The sequence below is a fragment of the Corvus brachyrhynchos genome, unplaced genomic scaffold (genome assembly GCF_000691975.1).
Source record: "Corvus brachyrhynchos isolate BGI_N302 unplaced genomic scaffold, ASM69197v1 scaffold53, whole genome shotgun sequence".
NCBI lineage: Eukaryota > Metazoa > Chordata > Aves > Passeriformes > Corvidae > Corvus > Corvus brachyrhynchos.
The window spans coordinates 808,906-824,948 of NW_008237681.1; the positions used below are offsets into that span (position 1 = coordinate 808,906).

Genomic DNA, 16,043 nt, shown 5'->3' on the forward strand with positions numbered 1-16,043 from the left:
AGGCTCTGACTAAATAATTCACTGCCTCCTGGGCAAAGACAAAAAGAGTCTACACAGGTAATTATGTCCATCTATTTCTAAAACCACAATAAAAAAGATGTGATGGCTCCATTGAGCAGATCTTGAAAATGGAAAGGAGGAGGAATATTTACACAAAGCATATTTTTTTCACTTCAACTAGCACAAATATAGAACTTCACAATACAAGAAGCAATTATCTGAAATGCAAAGACAGCTGATTTTCCAGAGTGCTAGCTAGTGAAAGGAAATTTCTTACACAATATCGAAGACAACATTACCGATTTCATTTTTACACAGGCTACTGTTTTCTTTTCATATCCTAGTGCTTCAGTGCTGAGAATAACACATTCTATATACATGCCTGAATTATTTTATTAAGGGGTGGCTACAAAAACTCTGGCTGAAATTTTCATATTCATCTAGGCAGAGAGCAAAACACTCCTTTCCTGGTGAAATGTATCAGGAATTATGAGGCTAAATGCCCCAGGCAGCACTGAAAATCTCAGATTTACTTGGTTTTATTTCCACTGTTGCATGCTATGAACAGAAGCTGCACAATCTCTTGCTTTATGGTAATAAATGTTATATTCTTTCTCCTTCCCTGTGGGTTAATGATTATTGATAAAATTATCACTTGGAAAATATCACTACTCCTGGATTGAGTTAGTACTTAATATGTGTGTGCTTGTAAAGATTTCTGCATTTACCCTCTTTTCAGTTTTAACTGTAAGCCAGAACAATAAAATTGCTTAAAAAAAGAATGTTTGTGGTCTTACAGTTGTCCAAATGCCGGTATTTTGGACTCAGAGAGAAACACTTATGTGCAGTGTTCTTTTGTCCGATTTAAACCTCATGTAGATCCTTCTCATATAGGATGCACCAGTAAGCAACAGAAGATTCTGCAGAGTGAAGTGGACTGCATTCTCTCTCTTTTTATATTTTTTCCCCTCCCTACTCTGAGGCAATCAACAGTAGCTTTCCATGAGAGCTATGCAACAACAACAAAAAAATCATTACTGGTGTTTGTACAAGTGCTCTATTTCCTGATCACCCTGGCATCACAGATTTAGTACTAATCAGTCTAGTTCAGACTGGATGCATTCATTCTTGATGCAGGCTCAAATAACCACCGACTTCAACCAATAGCCTTGGAAAAACAGGCTGATGTCTTTGAATGTTGGGCGGAAACATTCGAAGTTAGGAGGGGAGAGGGAGACAGAGAAGCAATAATTTGTTCTTTCTATTCCAAATCAGATTTTAAAATGCCAAAATCAGCAGGTGGCATCTGAGTGATTTTTTGTTTAATAGAAATATAATGCTATTTTAGGACCATTTATCTGCCCTCACAATGCTCGCACAGAGACTATTTTAAAATTGTGCCTTTGCCCAATTTTATATATATCCTATTATGAGAACTTAGAGGTATTTGTATCTCCATGCTTACACCAAATATTAAGATCACACAACATCATGGGAGAAAGGATTTTTACCACTAGACTGGTTCATCTAAGGCACTAGCACAACGCATATTATCTAACTCCTTTTATAGGAGTGTTCCCCCAGATCAATGTTAACCAGAAATCTCTTGGGCCATGCTCTTGCTAAGTGGATCAACTAAAAAATGTGTGCAGCAGATGAAAACAGTCAATGGCAGACTGACAGAATTTAGTCTATGGGTAAAATGTGGAATGTATAGAAATACATATAAAACTCTTAAGCTAAAAGATAATATAAAACCAGAACACTTTTGAGAAAACCACACAGTTTTGTTCATTCTGTTCTCATTCTGTTCATAAACCTGGTACTGATGTTGGGCTCACACTCATAACCACATATGAACTGCTTGGACAAAGACAAGTACAGGGAAGAAACAACTTTCCATTTGGAAGTAGTGCTGACTCTTTGGAATAAACTCTCCAATAAATCCTAGCAAATACTAACAAATTTACAGAAAATGTGTGCTAAGCCAAGAACTTGACAGACAGCTTGCCATTTCAGTTTCAGCATAGAGATGCAGTTATCTGAATAGTACATAAGCCTGTAGAATATATACTACGGTAATGTGGAAAATACAGCCCTTCCAACACCCCTGCCAATGCCGTTTATCTGACGCCATTTGGAATGCTTTCAAATAAGCATCAAATAAAACATACTACCAGGACACTCAGCTGTATTGGGAAAATTCATGCACAAGGGCATCAAGGAAGAGACAGGAAGAAACTCTGATGATGCAAATGCAAGAAAATCCAGTCCATATATTTCAGTTTTAATAATAATACTAATAATAATAATAATAATAATAAAATCAAATGTAACAATCTCAGTCACTGCAACAGGCTGTAGAGAAAACATTTTGCAGTCAGGAATCTCTTACATCAAGAGACAAAGGCTTGTCTTCCTTCCTCAGTGCCACTTGTGGCCAAAAGGATCTAATACTAAAGGATGGGGATGTCTCTGCCACACGTGAAGTACATCCGTATGGTGAGGATAGAGGTGTCCTTGCTGGGGACAGGCTCAAGCAGAGCCACACTCAGGTATGGGATGCTCAACCTACCACAGTGCTGGAGTCATTTGCTGCCAGGGCAGGGCTCATTGACAAAGAGAGCTCAACATGCCCTCACCCATGGGACACTGAGGCATCTCGCTAAATTCCCTTTACATACAAATGGGCTAATATCCTCATATGTCTGGCATTAAGAGACATGCTGGGGATCTAATAAAAAACAGGGGGAACAAAGAACAAGGGTGGCCTGTTCTGGCACAAACCCTAGAGCATGCCAACAGGATCTGCAGCTGAGGACCTTGCTATATTCAGTCTTAGGCTTTACCTTCTTTTTTTTCTTTAGGCTTAGGGAGAGGTGAAATGAGGTGGAAGATGCATTTGTAAGTTCATTCAAGGGAATAAAGGACTCTCAGTCATCAGAATATCTGCATCAGAAAGAGGAGTGGAAAGACATATGAATTATACTGGCTTTGACTCATTTTAGATGTATTAAATTATGCCTCCAAGTTTCCTGGCATTGAAGTGCACTAGGTATTTTGAGAGCTGTAGGCTTCGTGGTAGTTGACCTGTGAGCTCTAAGGAGAGCTCTCCAAAAGGCTCAGATGCATTTTCTGAGAATGCAGTTTGCATCCTTACATTGGTCCATGCAGTTTTTTGCAGGTGCAAGACAGCGTCCCCGCTCCTCAGCTGCAATTGCAACGCCAGAAGCATAAGCATGCAGGTGGCAAGGGCAAGGCAAAATGGACATCGCCCTTGTATTAAAAATAGACCTTTTCAGCATGTCTAGATTCCATAAGCACAGGGGAAACTCATCACTAGTAGGCAAAAAGATGCCCCCAGAAGTTCCTGAGGGGGGGTATAAGGAGCTCAAAAGAACACATTTTTAAGTGCTGTTAGAAAGAAGTGTGTTTCCAGTGCATCATAAGGCACACAGAGGCAGCGCTTTAACAACAGTTTTTGTTGCTTAACAGACAAAGCACATACTCCCCTGCTACACCAACCCTCCCTTCACATTTGGGGACTGCACTATCTGCAGTGTCTGGCCGCTATTTCCCTGCCAAAAAGTAGAAAAAAAATCCATATGGTTCCCATTCTATTGGGGAACATGCAAGCTTCCAGACAGAATCTGCGCAAGAGCAAGATCCTATTTGCACTGCAATAAACACCATTTGCTCATGCCTCGTGCCTGCGGGCAGTACTGAAAAAGTTAGATTCATAAATAGTATCCTGGGGCTCACATAATGTAAGAGTATTACCAAGCATTATCAAGGCAGCAATTTTCTGTTGCAACAAGGCACACAGTCAGATGTTTGAGTTGGAAAAGACCTATCTGAATATTGAGCCCATTGGCCAGCAAATGCACAAAATAGTCCCCCAGATATGAGATACTAAACTGATACAGTACATTGCAACCTTAGTCAAATGGCCAGGAGGACTCTAGCCTCAGGAACATTTTAAATGAGCTTCCTTACAGTGCAAGTACAAGTGCTCTATCCTGTTCTTTGTATGAGTGCATAAAACCATTGAAACAATGTTAATGCCACAAACTGAAAAATCAATAGCATATTACAACAGGCACACTACTCCCCAAAATAAAACCTGAGTACCTTGGTAAACACAATTCAGAAAAGGCTGATTATAAAACAAAAAAAAAGGTGCAGAGAGGTTGCCAAGTGAAAAGAGCTTATCTACTGAAGTGTGTGCTTACCATATCTTCAGTACCTCATACTGCAATGCTATGGTACACTACGGGCTGGATTCTCTACTACATTATACCAGTTTTATGCTGATGTAACTCCACTAGATGCTTAAACAGAGCTATATGGGCATAAAAACAATATAATGAAATGGAGAATCAAGCTTTACAATGTAATAGACTCAGAAGAAAATAATCTATTCCTTAGTGGAGAAAAAATCGTAGTCATTTTTAGTGAAAGCTTCTCTCTCACTCTCTTTTGTTTTATTCCTGCTATAGATTTTCAAGGCAAATATGCAGTTATATGGTAATAAAAGTGATAGTACGACACCATGAACAGTAAGAACCTACCTTTTCATTTGGAAACAAGAGTCCAGATTCTTCCCTGAGGTTTGGTTATGGCCCAACTCCAAACCTAATATAATCCATGCCTCTTAAAGAACTACGAATTTTAAGTACTACCCCATGACACCTGCAGAGACATGTTTCTCTAGTAGGCTTCCATCCTCCACATAATCCTGTGTGGACTTAGCAACTTAGATGCATCCAAACGCATCTATCAACCCTATAAAGAACTCTAGTAAATGTCAGCACGTGCAGTTAATATTTTTTTAAAAATTTTGTTTGTAATTCATACCTCTTCTGAATTACTACATTGACTTGGTATCTTTACATTTCCCATCCCCAGCGTCAGTTCACTAAGTGTCACACTGGTGACCCCAGCTGAATGCTACAAGGAAAAGGCCTTTGTTTTACAGATCTTTGGGTGACACTGAGCCATGCAAACCTTACTGGCTCAGACCACATGACTGTCAAAGTATTCTGCACCTTTTTAGGTACAGGGTGAGTGTGGGCACAGCAACAGCTTTTTGCTCACTTCCACACTGCCCTCCTCGTGAGATAAGATTCATAACTTCAAGAAAAATTATTCTTGAATTAAAATTGTATTAGTCTCAAAGGATCCTTCAAGCTACAGTTTCCATAACATTCACACAACCGACATGCAGGAATTTATATGAAAAAAAGAGCTAGTTGTCCACATGAAACACTGGTGGATTATGAACCAGTGATGTTTTTATTTATGGACTATAATGTTTTACCAGCTGAGAAGTATGACAATAGAGAAGAATGACTCATTTGGAGGTCAGAACAGGGAGATAGAAGCAGAGGATTCTGAAATCACAACTACAAACAAACTCTCTATTCTTCTGTGTTTGGCCTCTTCCTCCACAACACAGGAATATCACAAGCCCTACAAAATTACTGCATTTAAAGGGAAATTAGACAAAACAGACTGACTATTACTATTGATTTTTTTTTTTTTTAAACTACTAGGAATGTTAGGGTGTTTTCCTAAATGCTTCAGCTAGCAGTGACCTAACAAATATTTAACAAATAAACCCATCCTTATCTATATCAATAAATTCTCCCCTTCAGCTGGAGAACACAGGTGGGAGTGTGCATGGAATTTGATAATCATATCATACATCTCTCTGATCAAAGAGTGACTGTTGAAGAGTTCAGGGCTGAACTCTCTGCCTCTCTTCAAATTGTTGTTAACCTAGCTGAAAAGAGAGCTAAATTTCAAGGATACCTTTTTCTAGCTTATGAAATAATTGGAAATGTAATCATGCAGGTAAATAATATGTTGATGTAATTTCACTGCACAACTTGAGATAAAATTGCAATTCCTTGTGTCAGCAAATGGTAGCTGAGAAATAAAGAAGAGTGTTGCATTTTACCCTTAAATCCCATCTGCTTACACACTAATTTAAGGCTTTCTCCCTATCTGGCATTTTTATTCAGACAATGCCATGGAAGCCAGCCAGCCTACAGAAAGAACCCCAGATGAAGTAACAGCTCTGTTATCCAAAATACGTTGGAATCTTCAATGGCTATTTTAACAAAAGCCAAGTCAGTAAAGGGAAACTTTACTGGTTCCCACTTCATGACAAAGAGAGATTAAAAAGACATCTACTGACATTTGCCAAATAGTGATGGAAATTATTAGGAAAAACAACTTCCCGTTCAAATGGATACTGCAAACAAGAAGGCATAAAAAGAAAAGGCAAAGTAAAAGAAGAACTTGACAATATGGCATTATGCACTTCAGACAAAATATGACTGAGTGGATTTGCTTTTCAAAAAGTTTCACCACAGAAAGAGAAAACAGAAGATAACATTCAAAATAATTTTTAAAAAGATGTAAGAAAACATGCATTCCTTACCCATTCTGTATAGCAGCTGTTGGATCGTAAGTCAAAGCCATGCCAGCCTGCATATAGTTAGGGAAGAAAAACAGATTTTTACTATTACTGCAGGAAAAGAGAGAAAAAAAAAAAAAAAAGAAAGACATGAAACATATTCTAAGCCAATATGAATAAAAACTGAATGCAACTTAAATAGAAATCTAAATTCTCTGACGGCCCAAAGCAGCATGGACAGATTGGGTACCTCCCCTGCGTGAGAGATCACTGAGAAACAGATCTGTTCAGTCTGTTGGCTGTCATCTTTCCATAACATTTAGGGCAAATGGTGTTTTTGTTGCTCCAGTATCAATTAATAACTCCAATCAATGCCTTTACAGCTGATTACTCACTATAACAAGACAGGCCCAAATCCTGCTGTTACCTGTGAGATAGGTGGTTGGTAAATATTCCAAAGCCAACTTCATGAGAGCTTCACAGGAAGGAGTCTCATCTTTCCTACAAAGGTCACACCCGCATGACCCCGCCAACCATTTCCCTGGGGTGTAACTCATACTTAGAGTTAATTCATTACCATGAGACAAGAAACAAAAAAAGGGCTGTGGAGCAGAAAAGCTTGAGCTTTCAAACGAGGCTTTTAAAATACTTCAGAGGTCTGGACAGCAGAAAAATTTGTTAATGTGTTACACAGAGCTTTTCAACTGCCATTTACCACCAGGCAGACCGTGACCTGTGCAAAAGGATTTGGCAGTGTTAAAACATTGTCCAGTTAACAACTGTCATCACTGCCACCATTAGCAGACATATCCACAGGTACCACAGAAAAGGCAGTGAGAGAGCAGGGCTGGAGACAGAATTTAGCACTCCACCTTATGCTCCAAGATAGCAGTCAGGGTCATGCAGGAAAGACCTTTTTTTCCCCCAGCATTTACTTAAAGACATGCATTTGCTTTGACTTTTTCCCTTCCTTATTGATTTTCATCCCTCCCTTTGTGAAATGCTTTCCAATGTAAGACACTACCAATGTAAGAGATGGGAAGAAGTTGTCCTTTGTGCAGGGTTACAAGCATAGGGGAGAGGAACCCTATTGCTCAAGGTGGTGCTCTCCCTATGGGAGCAGCTGAAAAACTGCCATGGCACCATCCCACCCCCAAGGCACTGTATTTCTCTTCATTTTTCATACACATCCTATGCTTGCTGCCTGAGACAGGCAGCATTTTCTTCAAGGACAGATGCTTTACCAACCACGTGGCATGGTCTGTGCTCCTGCTGGGAGCTTTTCATGCCCCTAAAGCCATCTACCAAAGTACTTTTGAATAATGGCATCTGCCCCATTCCAGATGGCTGCGCAGACAGGTCAGGAAAGTGTTTGGGCTTGGCTGGTTCCCAGGCAGGCAGGTGAGCAGCCAGGGTAAATGCACTGGTGACGAGCAGGCAGAGTAGCAGGAAGCAGTCCTGGAAGAGCCGGGTTAGCCCAGCAGCTGCAAACTGCTCTAGGAGGAGATGGTCCAGGTTTCCAGAGGCCAAAAATAGTTTCTGATCTGAAAGGCCAGGCTTCCTGCTACCTTATGTCGCCAAAAAAAAGGTTCGTGTCCTTATTAAATTTGTGTATTTTTCTTGTTATTCTTTTAAGCAGATGCTAGGGCAAATGTTTTGCTTTATGAAAATGCCACTGTTTTAATAAAATATGTAGTCTCTCCCAAGCAAAGAATCATTCAGGAGACTAAGTCCAAGTGCATGTGGCTATTTTTAAAAGAAGTATTGATTTCATACAAAGAAAGATAAAATGGCTATTTCTGCAAGTTTAAAATGTCAGAGAGCTGAATTTATGGTGACCTAAACCACTACTTTTGATGTAGAAAATCATCATCCGTTACTTTACTTGGTTTAATATTCTTATGTCTTATACACGTTCAGCATATTATATTGTTTAGTAAGGTTGCATTAATTACTAATGGAAATGTATAAATTTCAAAACAAAAGAAAAAAGAAAACTTCAATATCATAAACTTTTTGTCTGCAATACATTTTTGAGGAAACTTGTTGTCTTGTTTTCGTTTCTCTTTTCAACATCTGTAAAATTTGTTACTGCTCTCTCTTTGTATTCCTGCACTGGTGAAGACAAATAGTATGTACAAGCCCTAGAGGGACAAAAAAATTAATTCTAACAATTTAAAAAAAAATACTGGCTAAAATAACTTAAGATATTCCCTATAAATCTAGGTGTTTACATTTTAACACCTCATCACACATCTACTCAAGTCTGAGGGGGAAAAAAAAAAATTCTTTGGAAAGGACAGAGCCAAGCTTTCTAAATTAAGGAGTTTCTAGATCTAGTCACCCTTAGAGTTTCTGGATCAGAGTTCACTATATCCCACAGCTTGCATTAGTGACCTGGAGACAAAATGGCAATAAGGGAGGTAGGTCTGGGAGGAAAAGTGGAAATAAAAAACTGGTACTATTTTGGTTTCTTTGACATAAGTAAGAATGAAGGTGCAGAAATGACAACCTGCAGCAGCTCTTTCACTGCAGCCCTAATGATGCTTGCTGTTCACGTGAGACCTGCAAACAGACGTTTGTGTTCCTTTCAGTTCCTTTTCTCATGGATATTTGAGCACATGGCCATGGCATGGACACTCATCTCACCCTCCAACCCCCTCACACCCCAGACCTGTGTGTGGGTCCATGCAGACAAACTGCACAAACTCAGTTCTCTGCACTGGTATTAAGAACGGGGGACCCAGCTGTGTGCCTGAAGAGTACAAAATTTGAAAGGCTAGACACTCATCTCCTCCTTATCCACGTTCCATATCCATACTGCATGGAGACAGATTACCAGAATCTGTTCAAGTACTTCAGCAGTGACCACTATAAATATCACCACCACATTTACCAGTAAATGAAAAGTTTCACATTAGACAAATAGGACACAGCATGTGGCAATATGTGCATATGGTAACCACCTACAGTTGGCCCCAGTAATATTGCTAATATCCCCCATTGCTGCAGAGCCTTAAACAGCTGCTATTTCAAATAGCTGCTAACACAGGACTATTTACTTCTTTCTCATCAAGTTGTACAATTCCTCTGTACAAAATTATGCTGGCTGGAAGCCCAGGAGTGGCAACACTTAGCCTGGACCAGTCAAAGATTTATGGTCTGAAGCATCCTCATTCATCAGGAATAAAAACTGATGAGCAATAATAACTTACTGGAAAATTGTCTGAACTTTCCTCCACAGCAGACAAACAGGAATTCCAAAAATACCAAATGCAGAATATTAGGGTTGGCCTCAAGACTCCCATGTGAGAGAGGTCTAGCTATTCTGTCAAAATCAGAACTGAATATAGCCATCATAGGGCTTAAAACAGGCTGAACTATACCAAGATTGATGCCTCTATAGCAGCCCTCTGCCGTGCTGAGAGACTGTTTTCTTCCAGGCCTTTTCATTCACTGGTTTGCTCCTGTTTCAGTAGAAGGAGAGGGGCTTATTCTTTCTTCTCACAGTGACATCTCCTGATAAAATGGCACCTGAGGGAGTGGCACTGATGATGGAATGCTTCTTTAGCAAAGTATTTGTCAGAAAAATCTTCTATTAAGTAACAACTGAACCACACAATTTTCATGCCACTCAGCCAGATAATGGACATAGACTCAGCTATGGAATGAAAACACACGATGCAAAACTAGGAAGAGCTGTTGACTCCATTGAAGGCAGAGAGGCCCTGAAGAGAGACTGTGACAATTTAGCAAACTTGGTAATCACCAACCATATCAAGTTAAACAAGGGAAAGTGCTGGATTCTGCACATGGGATGGGGTGGCCCTGGATGTATGGACAGACTGGGGAATGAGATGCTGGAAAGCAGTTCTGTGGAAAGGGACCTGGGGGTTCTGATGGCAAGCTGAATCTGAGCCAGCAGTGCCCTGGCAGCCAGGAGGGCCAACCCTGTCCTGGAGGGCATCAGGCACAGCATCCCCAGCCAGGCAAGGAAGGGGATTGTCCCACTCTGCTCTGCACTGGGGTGGCCTCACCTCGAGTGCTGGGGGCAGTTTTGGGCTCCAAAATATAAGAAAGATATTGAGGTGTTAGTGAAGGTGAAGGGCCTTGAGGGCAAGCTGGATGGAGAGTGGCTGAGGTCACTTGGTCTGTTCAGTCTGGAGAAGGGGAGACTGAGAGGAGACCTCATTGCAGTCTGCAACTTCCTTATGAAGGGAAGAGGAGGGACAGGCACTGATCTCTTCTCTCTAGGATAGGACCCAAGGGAATGGCCTGAAGCTGAGTCAGGGAGGTTTAGGTTAAACATTAGAAAAAGGTTTTTCACCCAGAGAGTGGTCAGGCACTGAACAGACTCCCCAGGGAAGTGGTCACAGCACAAAGCCTGACAGAGTTCAAGAAACATTTGGACAATGCTCTCAGGCACATGGTGTGACTCCTGGGTCAGGGGTTGGACTCGGTGATCCTTATGGGTCCCTTCCAAATCAACACAGTCTGTGATTCTGTGAAAATTCTGCACCTCAGCATTTCAATATGCAATTGCTTAAAGTAATCAAAAAAAGTGATAGCTGCTTTCAGTCACATAATGGAAATAAAGATCATTCTTAATAACTACTGGTCTGTTCAGAAAGTCAGGTGACATAGAAATTAACCCAGTTTGTTAAAATATTGATTTTTTTAAAAGATTACTTATCTCTTATTTTTACCAAAGTGTCTGAACTTAAGGACATGAGGAAGGAATTAAGGTTTTTGCTATTTTTTGCTACAGTTTTCTAACTCTTGACATCAGTGAAAGAGATACTAAAACCAAGAGATTCAGTCTGCACCTGTCTTTAAATTTAAGCTCTTTCATTCAATGAAGTGCAGAAAATATCAAAAAGCCTCTGGAAAGCAAGGGTTTCCCTAGAAGTTTGAAGGCCTTTTGTTCAACACTTTACTGTGACAATTTTTCCATGGACAAAGACAAGGTGTTCTGCTTCTGGTTTGGTTATTTTTTTCCCCCCTCTCTTTGTTATGATTTGAACATAAATGAGCAGATCTTCAACATCATGTGAAATAAAGTGGGTTTATTATTTCTCTACCCAACCCCCGTGATGTCTCACAAGAACACTTATCAGTGCAGTATCTGTCTTCCAGCAAACATGAATACCTATAAATGACCAATTTCTTCTCCAGTATCTGTCTTCCAGCAAACATGAACACCTATAAATGACCAATTTCTTCTGTGCATCTTCTGTGCAGCCCAGCATCTTCTGTGTTGCTGGGAAGCTGCTTTCATGAACAACTTCACCATCATATCACCATCTACTCTCCGTGTACACGCCTTTACGACACTGCATGCAGAAGTTCACCATAATACCGACCTGCTACAGAGATGTGCTACACCTCCTCCTCAGAGGTGAAACTTCCACATTATCTCCTCAAACCTGCCCTGGCCAGCCTCTGCCCAGTGCTGGAGCACCTCTGCAAGGCAAGGCTGCTGCCATTGCAGGATCTCATACTGCGCAGGAGACCACAGTCCCATTGGAAAAAATTGGAGAGGCCTACAAATTAAACAGGGGTGAAATCCATGGATGTGGGGAGTTTTCCCCCTGGATTTCTCCTGCTTAAGCTGAGATTTGGAAAGGTAAGGTTGTACGCTTGGACTTAAGGGACTTCTGTGGTGAACTGATGTGGGAGTTAGACTAAAAGATATGTTTGTCTTCTCCATCTCCACTGACTCATACCTTCACCCTTTCCCACTGGAGGACTGCCATCCCAGGACATGCTCTTGGCTACTACAGTGGAATCAATTGAAATTTCGACACTCAGATTCCTGTACTTGTTTTGTTTCCATTGCTAATACCTGCCAGGCGTCACAACACAAGGATCTCTTGTGCCCTGACAGCAGATACCCTTATTGAAATGCTTTGATGGAAGAAGAGAGAGTAGGGGAAAGAAATCATCAACCCAAATGAGATTAATGGGAAATACTGATTTAATAAAACAAGCTCAGTCACCAGTAAAGTTAACTTGGCAGAATTCCTTTCTTTGATTATTTAGCAGTTCTGTCAGAAATATTCAACATTATTAGAAAGGCTTCTGAATTTAATTGTGAATAAACCCCCATCTTTGCTTTTTAGAGAAGGAGAAATCTAGAATGCAAATGTGACACCTCTTAGATATAGAGACGCATATGAAAGAAATGGAGCATTTCCCAGTGATGTGTGCTCCTTAAGCAGCTGCAGATTCTGAGGAAAACAGTGGTTGTGGAGAGAAAAATATATAATATTGATGTTAAACTTGGGAAGTGATTCATGAATCTCAGAACGTCAGAGGCTGCACTGATAAACACAATAACAAGTTCAGATATCCAAATGAATGACAAGAAACCCTTTTGTCCCACAGAACTGGAATGAAAGTCTGACATACACAGCTTCTGTTCTTGGGATTGAGTCACTTTCTTCCCACTTCAGTTTATCTGGTTAGTTAAAATGTAAGTGCTGAAGTCTACAAAAATTGAAAAGAAAAATAAAAACCAACAAAAGAGAAATAATATAATATAATATAATATAATACAATATTTCTCTTTCCACAGCCAGCCCATACATTTAACCTTGTCATCTTCAGGTCTATGAACCATCTGCTCTTGGGGATCTGGCACACCCATTTTGCCATCAGTGTGATCCAGTGTTATGTCAGCTGTTTATTACATCTGCACACTAGATGTGTGTGCTACAGTGAGTTGGCTTGCAGCACTCCTGGTATCTGTTGGGGATACAGCAGAAAAAGGTATGTCCTTTGCCTGTCTCCAACATTTGTTTATTCTGTCTAAGAAAACGCTGCTATAGCAGCAGAATTTGGAGGAAAACCCAGCTACAGGAAAATCTCCAGGGCAAATGGCATGACATTTTTCACCAGAGAAGGAAATTTGAAGCCAAAATGAAAACAAAGAAAACTAATCTCTAAGAACAGGTACACTGCTGATTCTGTTTTAACTATACCATGGGCCTTTTAAAATCCTGATTGCAGTGACAGTGATTGGTTTAAAATATTTCTAAGTACTTTATAAGCTCAAAATCCAAATTAGTCTTTGGTATTTGTGCCACTGAGGCATCTTTTCAAAATATTGCCCACAGTGACAGCACCTTGTGTCATTATTCCAGATATTTTCAATTACTGGTCAATTATCTTTTGCCCTTCTCTTTCTCCCTCTGCTTGGGCTTTCTTCAGGTTCAACACCTCTCTTTGCTAAACTAAGCTTTTGTTGAAAACAAGCATGCAAAGTGCCAGTGTTTAACTTACAGGCATACTAAATATATATAGTAAATGTCTTTGTGGATGGTTTACATATGAGGGTACTACTGCTTGTCTGGACAGAACTGGGAATTGCCTTTCACAGCGAACAAATGTTACTTGTCCAGGTATAAAATACATCTGTCCTAGACACTCGGGATTATGGAACACAACTAAGTAGTACCTATCTCCTTGGAAGCATAAAAACAATCCATGTCTGAGCTAAAAATAGGCCTGGCACAGAACTACTAATCATTTCCAAATGCATCTGCTGGTAAAGAAGGGACCATTGGCACCAAGATCAACTGCTTCAGCCCTTCACTGGTACTGACTTTACAAAAAAATTGGTGTGTGTCTCAAATTACCTACTGCATGTTTTTCTCTCTAAATTACTGTTTGCATTAGGCAAAGTTGTAATGATTAGTGGATAAAAAGACAGTTACAAAAGCAACATTCCCCAACTACCAGGTCATTTTATTTTTTTAAGAAAGAATTAAAAACATGTTTAATTCTTTAGGTATTCCATGAACTGAGCTTGAAAGAAAACAAAGGAGAAAGGGGTAAGGAGGAAGAGAAGAAAGGGAAGGAAAGGAGGGTAACCTCTTGGCTCTTTAGAAATAAAAAATGTAACTCAGATTACAGAAGCACAAAAAGCAATCAATATAAGTATTATTAGTGACAATTATTGAATATCATTATAGACATCAGACCAAATTCAATGACAAGGGGATTGCATTCAATGGTGCATCTCACTGTTGTGATGCATGCACCAATACTGTAAGGGTGATATTCCCTTATAAGACAATGCAACTATTTCAATAGCCCAAATTTTACAGAAACTTGCAAAACAAATATCAAAGAGTTCAAAATACTGTGACTATAAAAAAAATCTTAATCACTTTGGGCTGACCAGATGTAGAAAAGTTACATTTTCTAAAATTGTAAACAGTAATAAACTTCAGGATGATTTCTCCCTGTCTACCAGGTAATTTTCAAATAAACCTGGTCTTAAATACATGTACCAAAAGACATTATTTCTGAATAAGCAAAACAAAGTTTCATTAAATCTGCAATAGAAGATTATGTTGCAAAATTCATGTTGCAGTTTTTAATCCAATCTGATCTCATTTTGTGACTACACTTGATTCCCTGGGTACGTTTTTGACTAAAACATTTTGGGGGAGTTATATCACCCACCTCTAGACTTGTCAGTTGCAATTTAGAGGTAAACTGAATCAAATATTTTATAGACAGAATTTGAATATGATTATGCTCTATCACTATTTCAATTCAATCTTGTCAGGTTAAGTTTCACAACAGAATGCCTAATTAAAACAGTGTGAGGAGAAACTAGCCCAAAAAAGTAATTACTGAACTTAGTGCAGAAATTGTCAGAATTTTACTGCAAATATTTCCAACACTTGCAGGTTTCACTGTACATTTATTGCACCTGTCTATTAGATGCCTAATTTGACAGCCTTGTACAAAGCCATCACTAATATAAGCACTCGGCTCTGTAGTCCAGAACTGGTCAACCATCACAAACACTCAGTTAAATGTCTCAGTAAATCTGCTGAACATTTCCAAACAAGAGTGTAAGTATAAGGACAAGAAAGCACTATTCAAGATCTGGCATTCTTCACTGGTTACAGATGGCCAAGCAACCAAGCACCAAACCCACCCTCCCAGACCTCCCAAAAAGCCCTAGAGAAATTCAATATATTCCTAAAGACTTGACTTTAAAAGGGATGTCAATTTAACAGCCAATGAAAGTATTTCTATATGGTCAAGAAGGAAACTACAAAGACGTATGACAGGAATAAGATTTTCTATTGCATTCTGCAGCATGATCTGACAACTTTATAAAAAAAAAAGAAATCCTGTCTTATAAAATTCCATAGAAGCTCTTCATAAAAGAGAGAAAAACCTCTGAGAACAGCATGACCAGAGAGGTAACACTGCAGCAAACCTGCTCGTCCCCACTAAATCTCCTGCCATTCCCTCCCTGCAGCAGAGTACTGGGCACAGCTGTTTGTCTCTACTTTGTACACTCAAGTTTGAGGCCAGTGACAGAACTGTTGGTGTCATTTCTCTGGGATCTGCCTTTCTGAGAAATAATTCTCATGCACGCTCAGTGCTAATGCTGGTTAAACCTCAGATGTTTTAGAAATGCCCTTCATGAAAGTATTCAACAATGCAAAGGCTTATCTGAACAATAGCCAAAATACATCTTGGTCTAGATACCACAGGATTTGGCCAGGGTGGAAATACTAAGGGAGGAATCTCTTGGATGCTGTTTCAATACTTTTCTTTGGGGAAGAAACTAAGAAAAAGCAGAGGTGTA

At 39.7% G+C, this 16,043-nt stretch overlaps 1 protein-coding gene across 7 annotated transcripts in view; it reads right to left on the reverse strand.

Annotated features, from left to right (window-relative positions):
* The window catches only part of RBMS3 (RNA binding motif single stranded interacting protein 3), a 707,084-nt gene that overhangs the window by 71,414 nt on the left and 619,627 nt on the right, over positions 1–16,043 (reverse strand). For all 7 annotated transcript variants that reach the window (XM_017732086.1, XM_017732084.1, XM_017732083.1 and 4 more), the window contains one exon: positions 6,449–6,495. In XM_017732086.1, the coding sequence (XP_017587575.1) occupies positions 6,449–6,495 (47 nt within the window). The remainder of the gene's footprint in view (positions 1–6,448; positions 6,496–16,043) is intronic.